Source organism: Charadrius vociferus, unplaced genomic scaffold, assembly GCF_000708025.1.
Source record: "Charadrius vociferus isolate BGI_N301 unplaced genomic scaffold, ASM70802v2 scaffold287, whole genome shotgun sequence".
NCBI classification, from domain to species: Eukaryota; Metazoa; Chordata; class Aves; order Charadriiformes; family Charadriidae; genus Charadrius; species Charadrius vociferus.
In genome coordinates, this window is record NW_009649568.1 from 1,883,633 (window position 1) to 1,901,583 (window position 17,951).

The 17,951-nt window shown below is 46.0% G+C and overlaps 1 protein-coding gene across 1 annotated transcript in view; it reads right to left on the bottom strand.

The window, feature by feature from the left end:
• BCL9 (B-cell CLL/lymphoma 9) overlaps positions 1 to 6,159 on the bottom strand; it is a 12,105-nt gene extending 5,946 nt beyond the window's left edge. Inside the window, 6 exon segments of the mRNA XM_009890082.1 lie at positions 1 to 2; positions 4 to 2,004; positions 2,440 to 2,539; positions 2,994 to 3,183; positions 4,101 to 4,417; positions 6,010 to 6,159. The exon segment at positions 1 to 2 is cut by the window's left edge and continues 218 nt beyond it. Of these exon segments, the coding sequence (XP_009888384.1) occupies positions 1 to 2; positions 4 to 2,004; positions 2,440 to 2,539; positions 2,994 to 3,183; positions 4,101 to 4,417; positions 6,010 to 6,062 (2,663 nt within the window). The 5' untranslated portion in view covers positions 6,063 to 6,159.
• Between the last annotated feature and the right edge of the window lie 11,792 nt (positions 6,160 to 17,951).

Consider the following 17,951-nt stretch of genomic DNA (forward strand, 5'->3'; position numbering starts at 1 on the left):
CTTTCCTGCCAGCTGGGAGGGTGTCTGAGGGGACTTGAGGTTCCCCGAGGGAGACCCCATCATGGGAGACTGGACCTGGCGCATCGTGGGGGACTTCAGGGGGTTGATTCCTGGCGAATGCACCTGACCGGCTGCAGAGATATCCAAGGGCTTGCGGCCGAGGCTGCGCTGCGCAGGGGGAGCAGTGTTGAGGCTATTAGGGTTACTGGTGGGATTGAGAGGTAGTGGCGGCATGTGGCTGAGCCGGTTGTTAGTCCTTTGGTCAGGCCCGATCTGTTCTCTGAGATTTCGGAGACCGACTCCTGGGCCCTGAGACATGGGAAGGAAAGGCCTGGGACCCATGCCATACTCCTGCTGCGGGTGCTCCCCAAACGGCAGCGGCACCATTTTCTGCTGAGAGGAGAGCATCTCTGAGACGCCGGGGCGCAGTTTCATCATCTCTTCTGGCCCGACTCCTGCCTCCCTCAGCTTCTGAGGGACCAGGGGTGGGTTGGAGCCCATGCTGACATTCATGCCCATGTCCCCCTTCATGCTGCCAGGGCCCATCCCGAACTCCAGCTCCCTGCTAGATGCCATTTGGGGGGGTATTCCTTTTGGGAAGTCCCCCCTGGAGGGGCTCATCGGCCCTTCCACCGGCATGCGAGGGAAGATGGGATTGTTCCCAGGCTCCAGGTGTCTCTGGGAGGGCATCATTCTGTTTATCTCCATTCCGGGCCTGATGCCTTCCATGTTCAGGCCAGGAGGGAGGCCCATCTGTTTCTCAGCCAGCTGCTGCTGATAGAGCTCTTCAGGCAGTCCCTGCGGATTGGGGAACCGCTCCCCTCGGCCAGGACCACTGAAGACACCCTGGCCAGGAGGGAAGTTTCGGCCATCTGGGATTTTTGGCACGTCATCTGGCCAACTAACTCCCGAAAGCCCAGGCCGGGAGGCGGGATTCGGGACACTGGGGCCCTCCATGTCAGGGTTCATCATTCCTGCAAAACCAGGCAGGCGCATCTGGCTCCCAGGTACATTGGGATGGGGGGCCATGCCCCTGGGGGGCAGAGAGTGCGACATGTTCATGCCTTCAGGGAAGGGCTCTGGACCCCCAGGTCCCCAGCCCTCCCCAGGAGTCATCTGGTAGGGAGGGGGAGGGCCTCGGACCACCCCACGAGGCCCATGCTGATGGACCATCATGTCCTGCAGGGAACACTGCTGCACAACCACTTGCTCTTGCTTTCTTCTCTTTTCCTCGTAAAACTCCTGCTGCAGCTTGAGCCAGGCCACCTGCTCGGGAGTCATGTGGTCCAGGTGGTCTGGACCTATGGGTCCCGACTGAGAGTTCATTGGTGGTGGCCCCATTTCATCTGGGGAAAAAGGCATGTCCCTGTGTCCTTGAGGGCCAAACGGAGCCCCTCCATCTGTCCGAGACCCTGACCCTTTGCCTAAACTTTGGGATTGAGCCATCATGGCCTGTATCGGCCCTTCAGGTTTCTTTTGGGGACCATCCAGCACCCCAGCATTTGGCGGTGGCCCCCCACTTTGCCCTCCCGCAAACTCCTTCTCATCAGGGAAGAGCATGCGCTGTATGTCTCTCAGGGTCTGCAACGAGCGCTCTCGATGCTCCAGCTGCTCCTGTGACAGTCCATCTGGATTCTCACCCAGACTGGATGGGTCCCCACCAGACACCTGCTGGGGAGGACCTTTGGGGTCTGCAGCAGAGCTATTGCTACCTTGGGAAACTGGGCTAACCGCTCGATTATTGGGGGTTGAACTCTGCCCAAACCCTTCTGTCTGCAATGGGGTAGAGTTGGCAGGGCTGCCCACAGACATCACTTTGCTTTCCACACTGGGACTGTCCTGATCTATAGGACACGGTGGGCCAGTGGATTTGGATACTGGCGCTGACACGGGTGGAGTCGGCTGCATTTTGGCGTTCTGGGGAGGGTTCTGGTCCTGGGCGGTGGGGGGCTGCGGCTGCGGCAGGGGCTTGGGTTCAGTCCGAAGTGCAGTGATCTGGGGGTTCTGCAAGAGAAAGCCACAGGCTGTCACTTGTTCTTCTTACCGCCTTGTCACATAAGCAACAGTGCAAACAAAATGTCCTGTCTCAACACCACCAGCCCACACTTTGCAAGGAAGGGTAGCCTTCATGCAGTGATTACAGAGCAACCTCTTGGCCATGCAGAAACCTATTTTGCTCAAGTATTACAGCAGGTACCCCTTGCTTCTGTGCTAGCTCTGCACGAACAATGGGTCAGAAATATACTACCAAAAATATTGCAAGACTCAAGCTCTTCTTTGGATGATCCAAGACATATTTGCAGAAGGCTAGGACAACAGCTGTCTCTCTCTTTTCTACTCTAAGCCTTATTTCAGTGTGTAAATAATCATCCATCTCTCTGAATCACACACAAGCACATTTACCATTTCCCTTCCCACCCACATGCAGGTATTCCCTACCAAGGGTATAGTGTTTCGTTCCGCCTTGCTGTTTGAGATGTTCTGGATATGAAAGGACACAATCGTTTCCACCTGTCCCTTCAACACAGCTTCTGCAGCCCTGCAGAGACAGACAGACACACACATCTCCAGTTGAAGCTAAGAATCAATTTTCCTTAACTGCCCTCCCTTCTATCCTTCAGCTGGCAGAAGGGAGAAAGGCTTAACCACACATATTTCACTTTAGATGAGTAGCAAAAGAAAAATGCTTACATCTACAAACTCATCAGCATTCAGGGTTCATGTCTCAGTTTAAGCCATGCTGGCTGCTACTCACTGCATGGATTGCAAAACAGTATCTACCAGCGTTTGCCAGAAAACCCCACACCACAGAGGAATAAATAACCACTTCTGAGAGGGCAAGAGCCCACTCCAGCCCCTTCAGCATCACCAAAACAAGTAATAACTTTTTGCTACAAGAACGCACTTGATAGAGAAAATGCACATGAGAACCTCTTAAAAAGGGAGCACAAATATAGGCTCTGGTCCCTGAAGACATTCAAGCATCTACCTACTTGTTGGCCATCTCAGTAGAAAAGACATAAACCACTTTGGATGGAGTCTTCTGCCCACTTGCCGGCTCCAAAGTGGCAGTCAGGCCATGGGAAGGTGTGGAAGACCTTGGGGCTGAAGCATTTGAAGGAGTCATGGAGTGTGGTGTGTGCTGAGACTCCTGCGACTTCACATGATCAGCAGAATTGCAGTCTGGAAGGGAAGAAAGAAGAAAAGAGGGGAATCACTACCTTGGGAGCTCTATGGAAGCCATTTCTGGAAACTGATCAGAGCCTTTCCTCCTCGGAAATTTCGTGCTTCTCCCTCAAGTACCACTAAAGGCAATTCTTCTTTTACACCATGCATCTTCCCTCTAATGCCATGCTGCCCTTCAGGCACCTCTAGGAGAAAGCTCATCTTGTCCCTTTCCAAGACAAGTGGCATTTCCCAGAGCTGATTCCTTTGAATTCTCCAATGAACACACAGAACAGCAGGAAAACTACACTCTAAAAATGAACAAATATAAATATGTCTGCACCCAAGGAGACCACTCTGTGCAAAACTTTACTTTTTTTCCTTCAGCCACCTTAGCCAGGTGACCTAGCAAAGAACAACAAAGAAAAGATGGACAATGCACAGCTAGTCTGTTTTTGTATTGCCTCAGAGAGGCAATGTTGGAGCCAGGAACAGAACACAGAAATCCCAATTCTCTGGCTTGTGTTACCAGTCAGGGTGCTACGGGTTATGTATCTGTGTTGACAAAACAGTCTTGAATATTGTTCAAAACCCCAGTTACAACAGAGCAGTTCCTGAAAGGCCAAAGGCCAGAAAGAAACCAACAGGTTGCAATTGTACTTTCAAATCCTCTGGGGGAGTTTCAGAGTTACAAAGGAACTTTCCCACCAGAGTCAGGTCTGCACTTTTAACTGAGCGCGAACAGGACATTTACCAATGCCAGCTATGACAACCTCTCCTCTTCGCCTGCTCTCAAGACCTTTAGACTTCATTGGCTGGAACTTACAGAACCCCAGACAAATAAATGTTTTGCTAACACTTGCATAGTGATTCTCCATCTCACAGAGGACTCAATCTAATCGTCTGCACTTGAGCATGAATCCCAGCAAACATACCTTTGATTTCAGGGTCATCATTAGGAGTCCCAGCTTCCCTCTGTTCAAAGGAGTCTGCCGAAATGCTCCTCTCTCTCTTCCCCTTCCCCTTGGCACCATTTCCAGCCCCATTCTTCAGCCCCATGCTCCCACCTGGGCCAGGGAGCACTTTGGGGGGGTGACCTCCACTTTTGGGGTCACAGGGAGAGGGCTGGGATTGGCTGGTGGAGCCCCCTTGTTTGCCCTGGTTGGAAAATTTGGAATCCAGCTGGGGGTTGCCAGATGGGGACATCACTGTAGGGGGGCGGACCATCACCTCCTGCTTTGATTTGGGGCTACTGGGGACAAAGCAAAAAAAAAAAGAAATGAAAACAACAAGTGACAAATCACACCATTGATTCATTCAACCCTGTAGGAACAGATTAGAGAGAAGCAGGAACAACCACTGCCACCTTTGCAAGCTAAGACAATAGCTGACAAATAAAAAGTGCCTGCAAGCTTAGAGTCACACAGGTGCTTTTTTGAACATGCCCTGGAAGGGTTATTATTCAAGATGGGATCTCATTGCTCAAGAAGGCACCAGGGCAAGCTACAGACCTGCCAGATCCCAGGAACTGCTGTCACATGAGGACCTACCTCTGGGGCTTCTGTCAATAAAGACAACGGTTTCTATGTGCACAGAGAAGCGCCTCACACCAAGACCAGCTCAGAGTAAACAAACAAAGCACAATAAAGTTCACCTCACCACTCTCCTGGACCCCAACTATAGGCTGCAGCTCTGATCAGAGCAGGACCCCCCTGCCCCCTCCCTTGCACCTCCCTATCCAGTTCTACAGCGAGCACAAGGAAAACCCAGCATTACTGCAGCATTCATCATACATTGGGGCGAGCTGCCAGGAAAACACAAACCTCTGACCGTGAAAACAATTAAACCAGCTACAACCTGCCTCTGAATAAGGAAAGAAAAGGATACCATCTCTCTGCACGCTCCTGCAAAATGGGGCAGATGAAGCTTCTTTAATTTGCCAAAGGAGATTCAGAGTCTTTCCTTCCCTCTTCCATTTTTAGGATGCAATTTGCTGAATATTTTGCTTCTCTGGGTTTTACAGACATATTAGCCACCCCTTCCTCCTCATCCTCAGTTTCTCCATTGCTATTGGATCTTCTGCACTGTGTTTTCCCATCATCACTACTACTTCCAACAGACAGCACTTGCTAGCTTCCTCACTGTGGGACTTGCACAAGCCATTTCCTCCTTTGGACAGATATCTGACTCAGAGGCATTCCCTCCAAATTTCTTTTAAGCTCCAGATGACCTCTAGGAGTAACTAATCCAACTTGAGAATGTTGTCAATCAGACCATTGTAAGTCTCTGGACACTGCTTCGCTTCCGTATTTTTCCCCTTCCAAATTAGCGGAAGAGAGATGCTGACCTGCTGCACTGGCAGGTGAAGGATGCAGAGGATCTCGGTGCACAGCTGATCAGTTCTCCAGGCTGTTTAGGCCAATAATACCGAGGAAGCATTTTATGTGAAAGTACAGATAGAGAGACCTTCTGCTGCCCAACTACCCCTCGGGAAAAAAGATAATTAGAAGAGGGGGAAGGAGAAAAAAACAACCAAACAAACAAGATAGAAACAGTGTGTTTACTCTCCTACAGCCTATTCAGACACCTGATGGGAGGGATGAGGGCGTGAGGAAGGGAGAATCCACACCTCACGGGTTTACAGCTTTCAGCTCATCCTAAGCCTAGCAAACACAGAGGCTCATCAGCACTGTCTAGCCAGTGCTCAGGTACTCGGCGAGTCCGATGGGAGCACAAAGGAGGACCAGTAAGTGACATGCACCAGTCCTTGGCTAATCCTGCAGCAGAGCAGGGACAGCATCATGCACCAATCCAGAGCAGCTGACTGCAAGCTCTTCTCCTTACCTCTGTGTGTTGCCTGATGGGGAGTTCCTCACTTTGGGGTTACTGGAATGCATTGACAGAAATCCTGAGCTCACAGTCTCACACACACGCAGATGGGCTCTCGTCAAGTTCCTCTGGGGAGTGTGCTGCCAGAGGCAGCGTCGAAGCACTTTCTGCCACCCGCTTCTCTCAATGCTGGCTGTCTGCTTGCCTTTTTTCTCTTTGCTCCTCTCTGGTTTTGCACTGGGTGCTTCCCTCCTGCAGCTCCAGCATTCTCTAGTCCTGTGCCTCCTGCTGCCCAGGGGAAGTCTCGCATCTCCAGGGCACACTGTTAAAACCACCCCACAAAAAGAGAACAGAAAACCAGTGAGGAACTTCCCAAGCAGACGTGCCTGGTGTTAAGTAGCAAATGGCTATTCTCCCCCCATTACTGAGAAGATACAGGAAAAGAGCTTTCAGATGTACACAGTGCAGCTGTGTATTTCAAATCAGAGGCAGCCCTGGCTGGCCATGCAGTTTACAGGCAGTGAGGCCATCTTCCCTTCATCCAAAACGAATTACTCTGGAGTCAACAAAACAGGGAAGCGCCTTGTATCTAGACACTTTGATTCTGCATCTGTGCTCAGCTTGAAGATACCTCACAGCAAGTCAGTAGGAAGCCAAAATTACAAATCCCCAACATGACTTAGCTATCCAGAATTCCCCTGCGAATGGCCGTAATCTGATATTTCCTAAGAACATAAACTCTGCTCAAATCTTTTCTGTCTCCTTGGTCCAATATAACTAGACATATGTTCAATGATGTGTGCTAAGGGTTGCACAAAGGGAGGAAAATAAAATGCCTTCCTGACCACCTGTAAGCAACCAGCTATGCTGTGATTACTCTGAAAATACCAGAGGTTAGTCACTCGTTTTATCTATTAGAAAGGCCAAGAGATCACTAGAGAACTACCCCTCTAAATTTACTCAGCAACACAAATACAGACTATTAAGGCTTTTAAAAAAAAAAGGAGGGGGGGGGGGGCACTTTTGCAGCTTCTTTCTAAGAAACAATATGCATGATGCAGGCAATAAGGCACATAAAATTGTTTCTGGAGGAGGAAACTATTGAACATTACTGTTTATGTCCTTTGGGCTAAATTATTTTGGAACAAATTTCTGTCTTGTTTATGTTTCAACAAAATCTCTCCTGTTCATCTCACCTACTCAGATGCAAATCCACTTAATTTAGAATCAAACCAAGATTTATTGTTAATGTATTAAGCATTGCTAGTTAAATATTATTCAAATGTAAATATTCCCAGTATTCCTTCTCAGCACCAAAGAAGCAGTTTCTTCCTGTGTATATCAAATGAAACAAAATAAATCAAAACACTGGGAGTGTATTGAACTTTATGAAGAAACTACTGTTCAAAATGCATTTAGAAAACAAATATTGGTTTACTTATATGCTAACACCAGAGGATTAAGAAACAGGCACTATATGACCACCTCTGGCCAAGGAGAGTTCTCAGTAATGTGTAGTATTGAGCACTGTGGTTTTCCAGTTCCCCAAATTTATCTTGTTGTGAGATTGTGCCATTACACTTTCTAGTGACTTTGCATTGCTGCACTTTAACATGATAGCGCTCCCCACTGCAGCAGTTCCATAAGCTCTGCATCATCTCCAAAAATTCTCCTCTCTACCACATGCCTCCTTCATGAGCCAGAGAAATCATCCTGCTCCCTATTGTCACCTCCACTGTGCTGCACAAACTCATTAATGTGGGCAATGTTTCTGCAATAAAGGTCTCATTTTTAGTGCCTCCTATTAGGCACAATCAGATGAACTCCATTCTGAGCGACACACTCCACGGGATCCACATGCCTCTCTGGGGCTATCAGCTGGTTATCCCACTGATTTTGAGAACCACTTTGGAGTTACTGTATTACTATTGTTATTACTATCACGCTGTAATTGGAGCTGGTGCTATACAGACACACTGAAGACAAGACAGAACATCTTCACAAGTATCTAAATTGTACCATCTTTGCATGCAAATTTGGCACCTATATCTGTTTTGACAACAAAACTAACATTATCAACAGCACCCAACTCCACTTCTCAAAAGAGATTTATGCATCTGTAAAAGTCATTGGAACTCAGTAATACTTTGGGGTCCTCGCTTAAGGTGAAGGTATGACTGAAAATACAGTGAATTTCAGGTAAAAAAGAAAAAAGGAACAATAGCATTAAAGTGAGCAGAGCTTAATACTAAAAGCAGGATGTAGATGCCTGTGTGATGAACTTAAGTATTCCAGTTGTTTCACCCTCTGCTTTTCCACTTTTGATATTTATGCATCATCTTGTTACCTTTTATTATGAGAATTTTTCTCAGACTCCCAGTCTTGCACAGTACAAGAAAACATGAACAACAGAATCAGGATCACATTGGCTGCACAGTATTTCTGACATCACCAAACTTTCAAGTCTGTCATGGGGTGAGGGGGGCGGCAGGGGATGACACCTCCAATGTTTAACCCTACTTCTTTATTATCCTATATACACGTATCTTCCGTCTACTAGAATTAATGTGCTCTGCAAAGGAACTGTATTTTCCAATTTCAGTTTAAATTTCTTCTTACCAGAGAGAGCAACAAAGGATACATCAATATATTAATTGGTGGAACAATGGCATCTCAACTTCCTCCGCTTCTCATTTCTGCACCCTGGGAATGTACCATCTTTTATAATGTGAAATGGAATGCCTCATGATTTCTCTAAATGCACTTCTAACATATGTATGTCTGGGAATCTACGGTTCAATAATGGAAAAGCTCTAGAGAAATGTATTTTTGCAGCTGGAGTCTGCCTGCCATAACAAAGCATTTATCATTGCTCTAAAATTAGAGGTAGGGTCGCTGACAGTGAATGGTCAAGCCACTTTTCAAGACATTTTGGCAAGCTAAAAACAATGCTGTATTTTCAGGATTGCTTTAAGGTATGCCAAGCAACAGCTGCAGGGAAAAGTGATGGTTCAACTGGCTACTCATTCTCAACACCTCTCTCCTGACCACATCAGGGAAAGATCTGAATGGGAACTAACCCAAGGGAAACAACAGAAATCTCTATTCAGCTGGATTAGTCCCCTGACCTGGTTGATCATGTGACCACATCAGTGCCACTGCGAGCTCAAAGGAGGAGGTGAGAACAGGTGAAAAGTTACCTAACCCCACTTGGCTGCAGCTTACAATTTGGATGGCTTAAAATGTCTTCAAACGTCAATTGCAGAGACAAAAGAGATGGACCTGTGTTTGTGGAGATATGACAGGTCTTTGCTTTTACAACAAGTAGCTTACCAAGACCCCTGGTGTCACGACACGGCAGTACTCATTGTGGAGGCCATGAGTTGCGAACCACTCGTCTCAGAATAAAAGATCACCTGGAAAAAGAAGAGAGAGGAAGAGTTTCACCAACAAGAACGCACAGCCAAGCTGTGCATCCCTCCCATGCATCCAGCCACAGAAGCAGAGGAATCAAAATTTGCTCTGAAGCACTGACAAGGGGAAGCCTCTGCTCAGACCGGCAAGATTTGTGAGCACCAAGAAAGCCACCATCAGATTGGAAGAGTCTGAAGATGCGTGCTGCACAGGGAGGGGAAATAGGTCAGACCTGCTTTAGCACTCCCATATTTGAGCTAGCTGGATTCCCATGAGCTCATCCGTGCTTAGAGAAGCTGGCACAAAGCTTGGACATGTAACCTCCCCTTCTCTGCACCCATCTCTCTTCAAAGGCTCACCTTCCCCTCACTATGTGCCCAGCAACTTCTGCCAAACCCCTGCACTTCGTATATACAACCTCCTCCACAGCCAGACAATGTATAAATAAAAACATCGAGTACCAGGTAAAGCCAGGCAATCACACCTAGGGGAAAACCAGGCAGGTTTTAGAAGGAAGAAGCACTATCTACTGTTCTGGCAGCTCCTACTTCACATCACTGTGCTACACTACAGGGAGAAGGGAATCCAACTGCAAACCTTCCAATGTAAGACATACTGCAAGTTTGCTCAAGATAGAGGGCTTAGCCCCACTGTGCACTACAGTAATTGCCTATAATGCCAAGAGTTCGTGGTCCAAGAACAGATTAGCCATACTTTCAGTAATGGAGACAACCCTGTATCAATTAATGTCCACTCACATGTTAAAGCAAGTTTAAATGCTTGAAAGCTCAGCAATACAAGCAAACACAGACTCTGAGGAACAGCTTAATGGTAAACTTGAGGTCAGTAAAAGACAGAGCAGCTACCTGCCAGCTTCTCCCTCACCCACTGTGAAAACTGGAGAGGCTGCAAGAACAGTATGAATCCAGACAACGTTCACGCTGTTGGGGCCAGCATGGTCTCTCAGAGCATTCTCAGCTATTTACACAGCATGGACAGCCTTGCAGTTAAAGTACGACTGCAAACTGAAATCACTACCGGAGGTTTTCTGTGTAATCCCAATGCATTCTGCTGACCAGATCTCCCAACAGGAACACAGAAGCTGTTGCGAGGCTCAATTAGTTACACATTGTGAAACCCCGTGCATATTCTCTTCCCTCCAACATCCTCCAACTATTACCTACTGCAGCTTCACCTTAATAATGTAGCAATGCAGTGCCATGTAATCCACCTTCAACAAAACCAAACTACAAAGCTCGTCCCAAACAATGCAGCTACATTCTCCACCCAGTCCAGCCAAATCAAACAATGAAATCATCAACGTGATAGACCATCCTTATCTAGCCAAGTCACACCTGCAGACAGAAGCTGAAACAAACACCTATCGCAACAAGCTGCTTCATCCAGTAAAACCTACCACAGCAGCACAATCATCCCCGAATCCAATTACCCAGTTCTATCTCCTCTCCCCTTTCCCCCACCCCACCCAATGAAACAATACAGGCTAAGCCATGCCAGTGCCAGTACTGACACACCTCTATCAAAGCAGTGACAGAAATCACCTTTTCCCTTGAAAGGGAAAACATGTGAACACCAGCACACATCAGGATGGAGAGAATCCATCACAACAAATGGTGAGAGCTCTATTGCTTGGAACATTCAAGTCCACCTTGGCAAAGCACCGGAGCAGGGAAGCCTTACAGAGCATAGCTCAGGACTGCAAGGGACACAAATGATCAGATACAATCCATCTTTAAGACTACCCAGACAGGTATTGCAATGCAATTCTATCCCCTACTTTACCATCTCTGATGCTCGCCTGCACAGTCTTAGCCCACAGTTGGCACAAGAGAGCTTGCTTCACAGTGAATTTAAGAGCAAAACGGTGACAGCACGTACACAAGCAGCTACCACAGAGTAACTAACAAGACATAAATGTACATCTTAGTTTACTTTTGTTTAAGTATTCATGAACCATCCCTGTACTTCTATAAACTAGCCACGAGATTATTGCAGACAGAAGGAAAAACACATCTGAACTAGCTTATTCCTACTTTGTGCCCTTAAACTGAAGAAGCTTGATAGTGATAAGTGGTCAGGTACTTGGAGGTGTACAGCATTATGGCTGCTTCAGCAGAAACAGCTGCAGTTATCACTGATTCATTTCAGTCTCTTCTCCCTCTTTGAGGAGAAGAATGTGGAGAGATGAAATAAAGGCATACCAAGTAGATAAAAGTATCAAACTTGTGGCCTTACTGTGACACGAAGCATTAAAGGCAAGAAACCTCTTTCTCTGTGTACAAGAAAGAGCACACTTCTTTTTTCCCCATGGCCTTTCTGAGACTGTCAGTCTGTGCTGGACTGAGGGTGGCAAGAGCCCAAAATCAGCATGGAAAAAGAAAAAAGGCTAGAGACTTGCTGCTACAGAAAACAAATGACGACTTTGAACGCAAGCTGAGCCAGCACCCTGAATTGTAGCTGTGACAGTGGAGTGGGTAAGAAAGGACAGAGTGGAGTAAGAGACTGCTTTGGGAAGAGCAGCAGCTTCAGGAGGGACCAAGAACAGCAGCACCAGCAGCAGGAGCTCTTAGAGCATCCTGACAGCCACCAGGAAGCAAACCTCTGCATGTGCATCCACCAGTGTTAATTCCCCGTGCGACCGGAGAGGTGGGGTAAGGCAATGAATCAGCCAAAGCACTCCTTCAGTGCAATTTTACTGGGAAGGGCAGATCCTCTTTCTCTGACCCCCATTCAACCACATAAGAAGAACAGCTGCACTGGCAAAATGTGACTCCGCTACACCCAAGGCACCCCAAGAGCTACCACTGGTTTTCACCACGTGCTGCACTTACCAGTTTTGTTAAGCATTTGCTTATTTTGCACACTTGCAGCTGAACTGCACATGCTACTTTGTAATAAGCTGCTGTTTAATAAAGTACTTGATTACACACCTCATTGATAAAAGAGTGCAACTGGGAAACAAGGAGAACGCAGGAAGTGTTATTCAATGCTTTTATTGAACCATCAGACTCCCTTAAGATCATATAAAAGTAAAAGCAAATAGACAAATGGACATGAGTATTCTTCACCACACACGTGTCCCCATGACACTTGAGGATATGGGGACACAGGACACTCTTCAATCCCTTGAACCAGTCCCAATTTCTAGATATGGCCTGTAGTATGGGCTTTTAACTACAGCTTTAAATCTGCCCCTGCCTCTTAGAAAAAGCTGTCCTCCTCACCTTTTCCCAGGAATGAATAAAGCATGTGCTTGTAATACAACTAGTATTGGTCCCACCAGCACTCAAACAGGTTTGTCAAAAATGCTGCCTTACCTTCTGTACACCAAGTGCGTGCTGGACCCAGGAAAGCAACTTCAACCAGCGTGAAGTCCATCCAACTCTACCCCTTCCAGCCATCACTAGCACTTGTGACCCAGCTGAAAACTAACTCTAGATAAGATATGATTAATTTTCATGAGACAAGCTGCCTGGTTTTGCCAACCAGGTGGCCACAGGCTCACTGGTGCTGGCACAAAGGAGACAGCAGTGACCAACGGCATAGGCATGGATAGGCTTAGGCTGGTTGTTCAAATACACTTGTATCCTCCTCCTGCCAGATCCCCCTGTCCTTTTTCTTAAGCAATGACAGAAAATACATCAGGTACCTAAAGAATTGCTGGGGCTAAAGACACAGTAGCAGTATGCACGTCAAGTGGACACAAATACAACTCTTCTTGTCCAAGCAAGACATCAGTAGATGGCCTGACTACCTACTGTCTCAGTTCCTTCCATAGCAGGGTTTGCAGACCTCATCCTTTAATCAAACTGCACAGTTATCACACAGTAGACTTTCAGCTGATTTGCTGACATGCTTCATCTGCTAGAAAGGCAGTGGCCACTTGCACCAGGGGCACCTCATATGTATGGTACATGGACCATATGCTACCCAACACAGCTGCTAATCTGGGGAAAATACCATGTTCTGTCATTCCCTAGTAAGCCACAAATGTTTTTTACTTATAAATTACTTTCCCAACATCAAGAGCTATCTTGTTAATACTGAACTGATTAGATAGCAACTCGCAGCCAGTCACCAATTGTCTGGATGGTCCTAACTCATCCTGAAACAGTATGGACTTTCCTACATTTATGTCTTGGCAGTAGCATAAGATGGTATATGCAAAGTCCTCACAGTTTCCCAAAGCCACAAATTCCTCCTTATACACATCAAAGAAATGACTGCTAATCCCAAGTCTGCACAGCATCACCTCTTTGCTCACGGTCTTGTACCAGAACTGACTCTCAATCAAAAGAAGAATCATGAACTTGTCACCTAAACTCATTTTGCTACATGAATGTGGGGACTACACAATCTTCACCAGGCTCATTACAACCTCCACAGAGAAAATAACTCCTCTTGTACACATGGTGTGCATGCACCTCTCTGTTAACCTGCAAAACATGGGCAGGTTATGGCCCATAACAACCTCCATGCCTTGAAGCACAGAGAAAGGGGCTGAGCAAAGACAGGCTCACTTAAAATTAACATCTTGATGAGGTACAAGCACATTGACAGAGAAAGAGTGGGCAAGACTATATGCCATCACAAGGAAAAGTCCCTTTAAGTAGCTCAGATTAATTTAAGAATTTAGGACCACAGGATAAGCCTCCCAGAAACTATAAGTATATACGTAATCACCCCCATGCAAATTCAGTATGAGTGGTCATATAAATGTAGCTCCGCTGAGCCTACCTGTGCCTGCCCATCCACGTATCTTGAGTAAGACAGGGCACATACTCTTTCTCCCACACTTTCCCTTCTAGCTCCCATCACCACACACATGGACATTTCCCAAAGAATCAGTCTCTCCTGAAGGCCACTCAAAACAGTGATGGCCACGACCTTTTGCTTTCCATCCTTAAAAAATGCAGTCAAGACAACAACTGACAAAACACAATACAAACCCAAAGGCTCAGAGAATAGTGGTTTATGACATTTCTCATGTAACCATCCCCTGCTCTCAGACAATGGTATCTCCACCGACTATTCTCTTCCTTCCTCCTTTTGACAAGCACATGGATAACCAACAGTGGCCATGATGTAAAGGCTGTTTAAGTAATTATTCTTCTTAGGTATTTACAAAAATCATTCTAAAATAGTCTTTTGCAACAGACACATTGCCCACTACTTTCATAACCATCACTTTTAAGAACTGTGAGTAACGCTAACGCTTTTTGTAAAAGAGACTACTACATGTCCATTGAATTCTATTTTTAGTGCATCTAACAACACTTCAGTGTGTTTTTAATAAAACGGGGATGAACAGCTGTTCTAGACAGTTGCTGATGTTGTACAACTCTTTCCACAACTCCTTGTGGAAAGACAGTGATAGACACTTATGGACACTGGTGAGCAGATTCAAGGTGTACACAGCCAGACCCTTGAAGTCCCTTTCAACTTCCCAGCTGCTATTATGTAAAACAACCTTGAACTACTTGGTTCACCTGGGACTAGAAAAACCTCTTGGCAAATTCTGACACAATTCCAGAAATCAGTCTCAGGGAAACCCCCCCCCACACACACACAAAAAAAACCAAACAAAAAACCCCACAAAAAACTAAGCATAACTCTTCTGTACAGGAATGCTACGAATGCTTCCCCTTGCTGCTCACACCATTGCAGCTTCGCCAACATTAGTGGCATTTGCAGGTGCAGGTCAGCCAGACTGCTGCCAGGGTGTTAGGCATGCTGTCCATAACCTGCAGCACGCCATGACGTCACGCTGACCTCAGCTCAGCCTCACTGTACTCAAGCGCAGCTGCCAACATCAGTTCAGCTCCACCTATGTTAGCAATGCTGGGAGCAGTCTATGTACATTACAACTGGTGTTTTAAGCACTTTACGTGGAGCGTCACTTACTTTAGTAGCAGCCTGTCTGCTCTAGAGTTCCTACTATTGTTAACACTGATAAAGATCAAAAGCTCTAGCAATAAGGGATTTTTTCCAGAAATGTTTTAACACTATTTCCCTAATATATGACAAGCTTCTGTAGCTTACTACATCATGTTAGCAGTTAACAGCCCCAGGATCAGTCAGCATTACATGCAGGAGTCCAGTGGATAACACAAGAGCCTTCCATAGGCTGCTTCCATAGCTTTGCCTTCTGCTTTTTGGAAAGTAGGTAATGTGTTCAGAGCCAGAAGCGATCTCTTTCCCCTTACTTCCCTGGGTTTATTTTTTTCTAAAATTTAAGTAGGGACATCAGCATGAACAACCACAGGTAAAAGACACCTGTATCAAGCTTGCCAACAGCCCATTCTTCATAAACTGAACTGCGGAGAGGGGGTGGGGGGCGAAAGTGATGCAGAAATAATGGATGGGAAGACAGGACCAAGGAGACCTCAGTTGTTCTTCAACATGTAGTAATACCACATTGTTTAAGCAGAAGTCTTGGGAGAAATAAGCCACCTATCAGTTCGGCATGAAAAAAACAAGCGCTTTTTCCTTTCATTTCAGCTTCCCTTCACTAGGCTTCCAGAATGAAAGGTAAGAAACAGTCCTCAGGCATAACTCCTTAGGCTGCAATCTTGTCAGTTTTCATAAGCTAAGTGGGGCTGGGATAGGTCAATACAGGACAGACCTCCTCCAAGGAAAGCCCAGTGCTACAGCAAACAATAATTCCCCAGTATGCTGCAAGGGGACACCATACATGATGCCCATCAGAATTGCTGGGGGCGACCCACACACCTTCCTTCATGTTAACCTTCACCTTAACAGGTATCTGGTCTCTCTCATCCCAAATGAGCAGTTTTTCAAGGCTCCCCTAAACATCACTACCACCCAGCACTGCCCGTGAGACCAGTTTTTGTTCAGGACTGCCACCACCAGCCATCCTTCTGCTCTTCTCCCTTACACCAGCCCTCCTGCTGTTTTATCATGCCAGGCGCTTGCACCTGGGGAGCTCAGCACTGCAAAACATGCAATCCCACGGGGGCAGAGTTGAAGAATTACTACATCCCATGCAGCTTACTGCCAGGTAAGATGTGTGTCAAGGGGTATGCATTCCTGGTGCATTGAACCTCTAATTTCTTTGCCTTTAGACCCACATTAGGCATGTCAGATGTAGCACGACCTTTACGACACAGTGCAGTGCTTCTGTACGCTGGTTTCCTAGTCGCTTCTGTACGCTGGTTTCCTAGTCGTTAAACGTAGGATCTTCAAGAGACCAATGACTCTTCTAAGGAGTAAGGCACTTCAAAGAACTCCAGCAAGCAAAGACTGCATGTACACAGTACACCACGATGCTACATGATTATATCAAAGCTGCTGGGATGAAAAACTGACATTTGATAAATAACATGAGGTCATCTAAAAGATCTCAAAACACTGCATGTAAAAAATGTTATTTTGACAAGAAATTAAGCAATTGTATAATCAGGTCTATTATCAAATCTACTGCTTTGACACGATCTTATAAAAGTATGAAAAGCATGCAATTCCAATTGCTGCGGGATCCTCCCTCGCTCAACACAAGATGTACGTGTTTAATATTCTTCTAGTTAGCCACGCATGTACAGCAAAGCCTAACGTACTTCAAAGTATTTACTGTGCTGTATAAACAGAGCGCTATTTTCAAAGACTCATAACTGTCAAATCAAAGCTAGCTTTCACAAGAACATTCAGAAGCATTTCTGCTGGATGGTGGCTATTTGCCTGACAGTTTCAACTTTCTATCCCCAACCACAAGAAGTTTAAAATTTTATATATATATATATATTTTTTTTTTTTTTTAAGAGACAGAAGAAAGCGTTCTCTTGCTAACAAGCTGTCAAAGCATTTTGGCCTGAAGTTCTTTACTCCCTTGTCATACATACATATACAATGTGGTGGAAAACTTCAGTTCTGCTAGCAAAAGTTCCAAGAAGAGTTTCTCCATACATAAGACTGCCTACACTCTTCATCGTAACAGCTCTCACTGTAGAAGCTGTGGCTGCTCACCTCAACAGGGTACAGCTTTGTTTTATATTACACTGCAAATACATTTCTAATCAATCCTCAAACAAAACCAGATCGGTACATAGATAAAATACTGCCATTTCACAGGCAGTGGAACAGCGATAAAGACACCTGAAGAAGTCTGTTTAGCAAAATGCACAGACCATAGCTCTGAAGAACCTGAAAAAGGGTCTACTGCTTTATCTTACCCAGTGTTTTTAGTAGTGAAGCACTAAACCAGAACTTTCCTTCAGGTTTTGCATAATTCTATACACACTGCAAAGGTGGCAAAGATGGCTTCATGCAACATACATGAGCGGACATACACAGATCTAAAGCAATTTGTACAGCATAAGTAACATGGTCGAGTAGATAAATCACAGGCTTGTTAAGAACCAGGTTCGGTTCTCAAGTTTGCCACCAAATCCAACCTAACAATTTTAAAAGAGCCCATGGGCCCCAGCCACCCTACTGATAAGGTAAAACAGATATCTACACCCTTTGTTCAGAAGGCAAAGAGGACAACAACAGGCACATGAAGA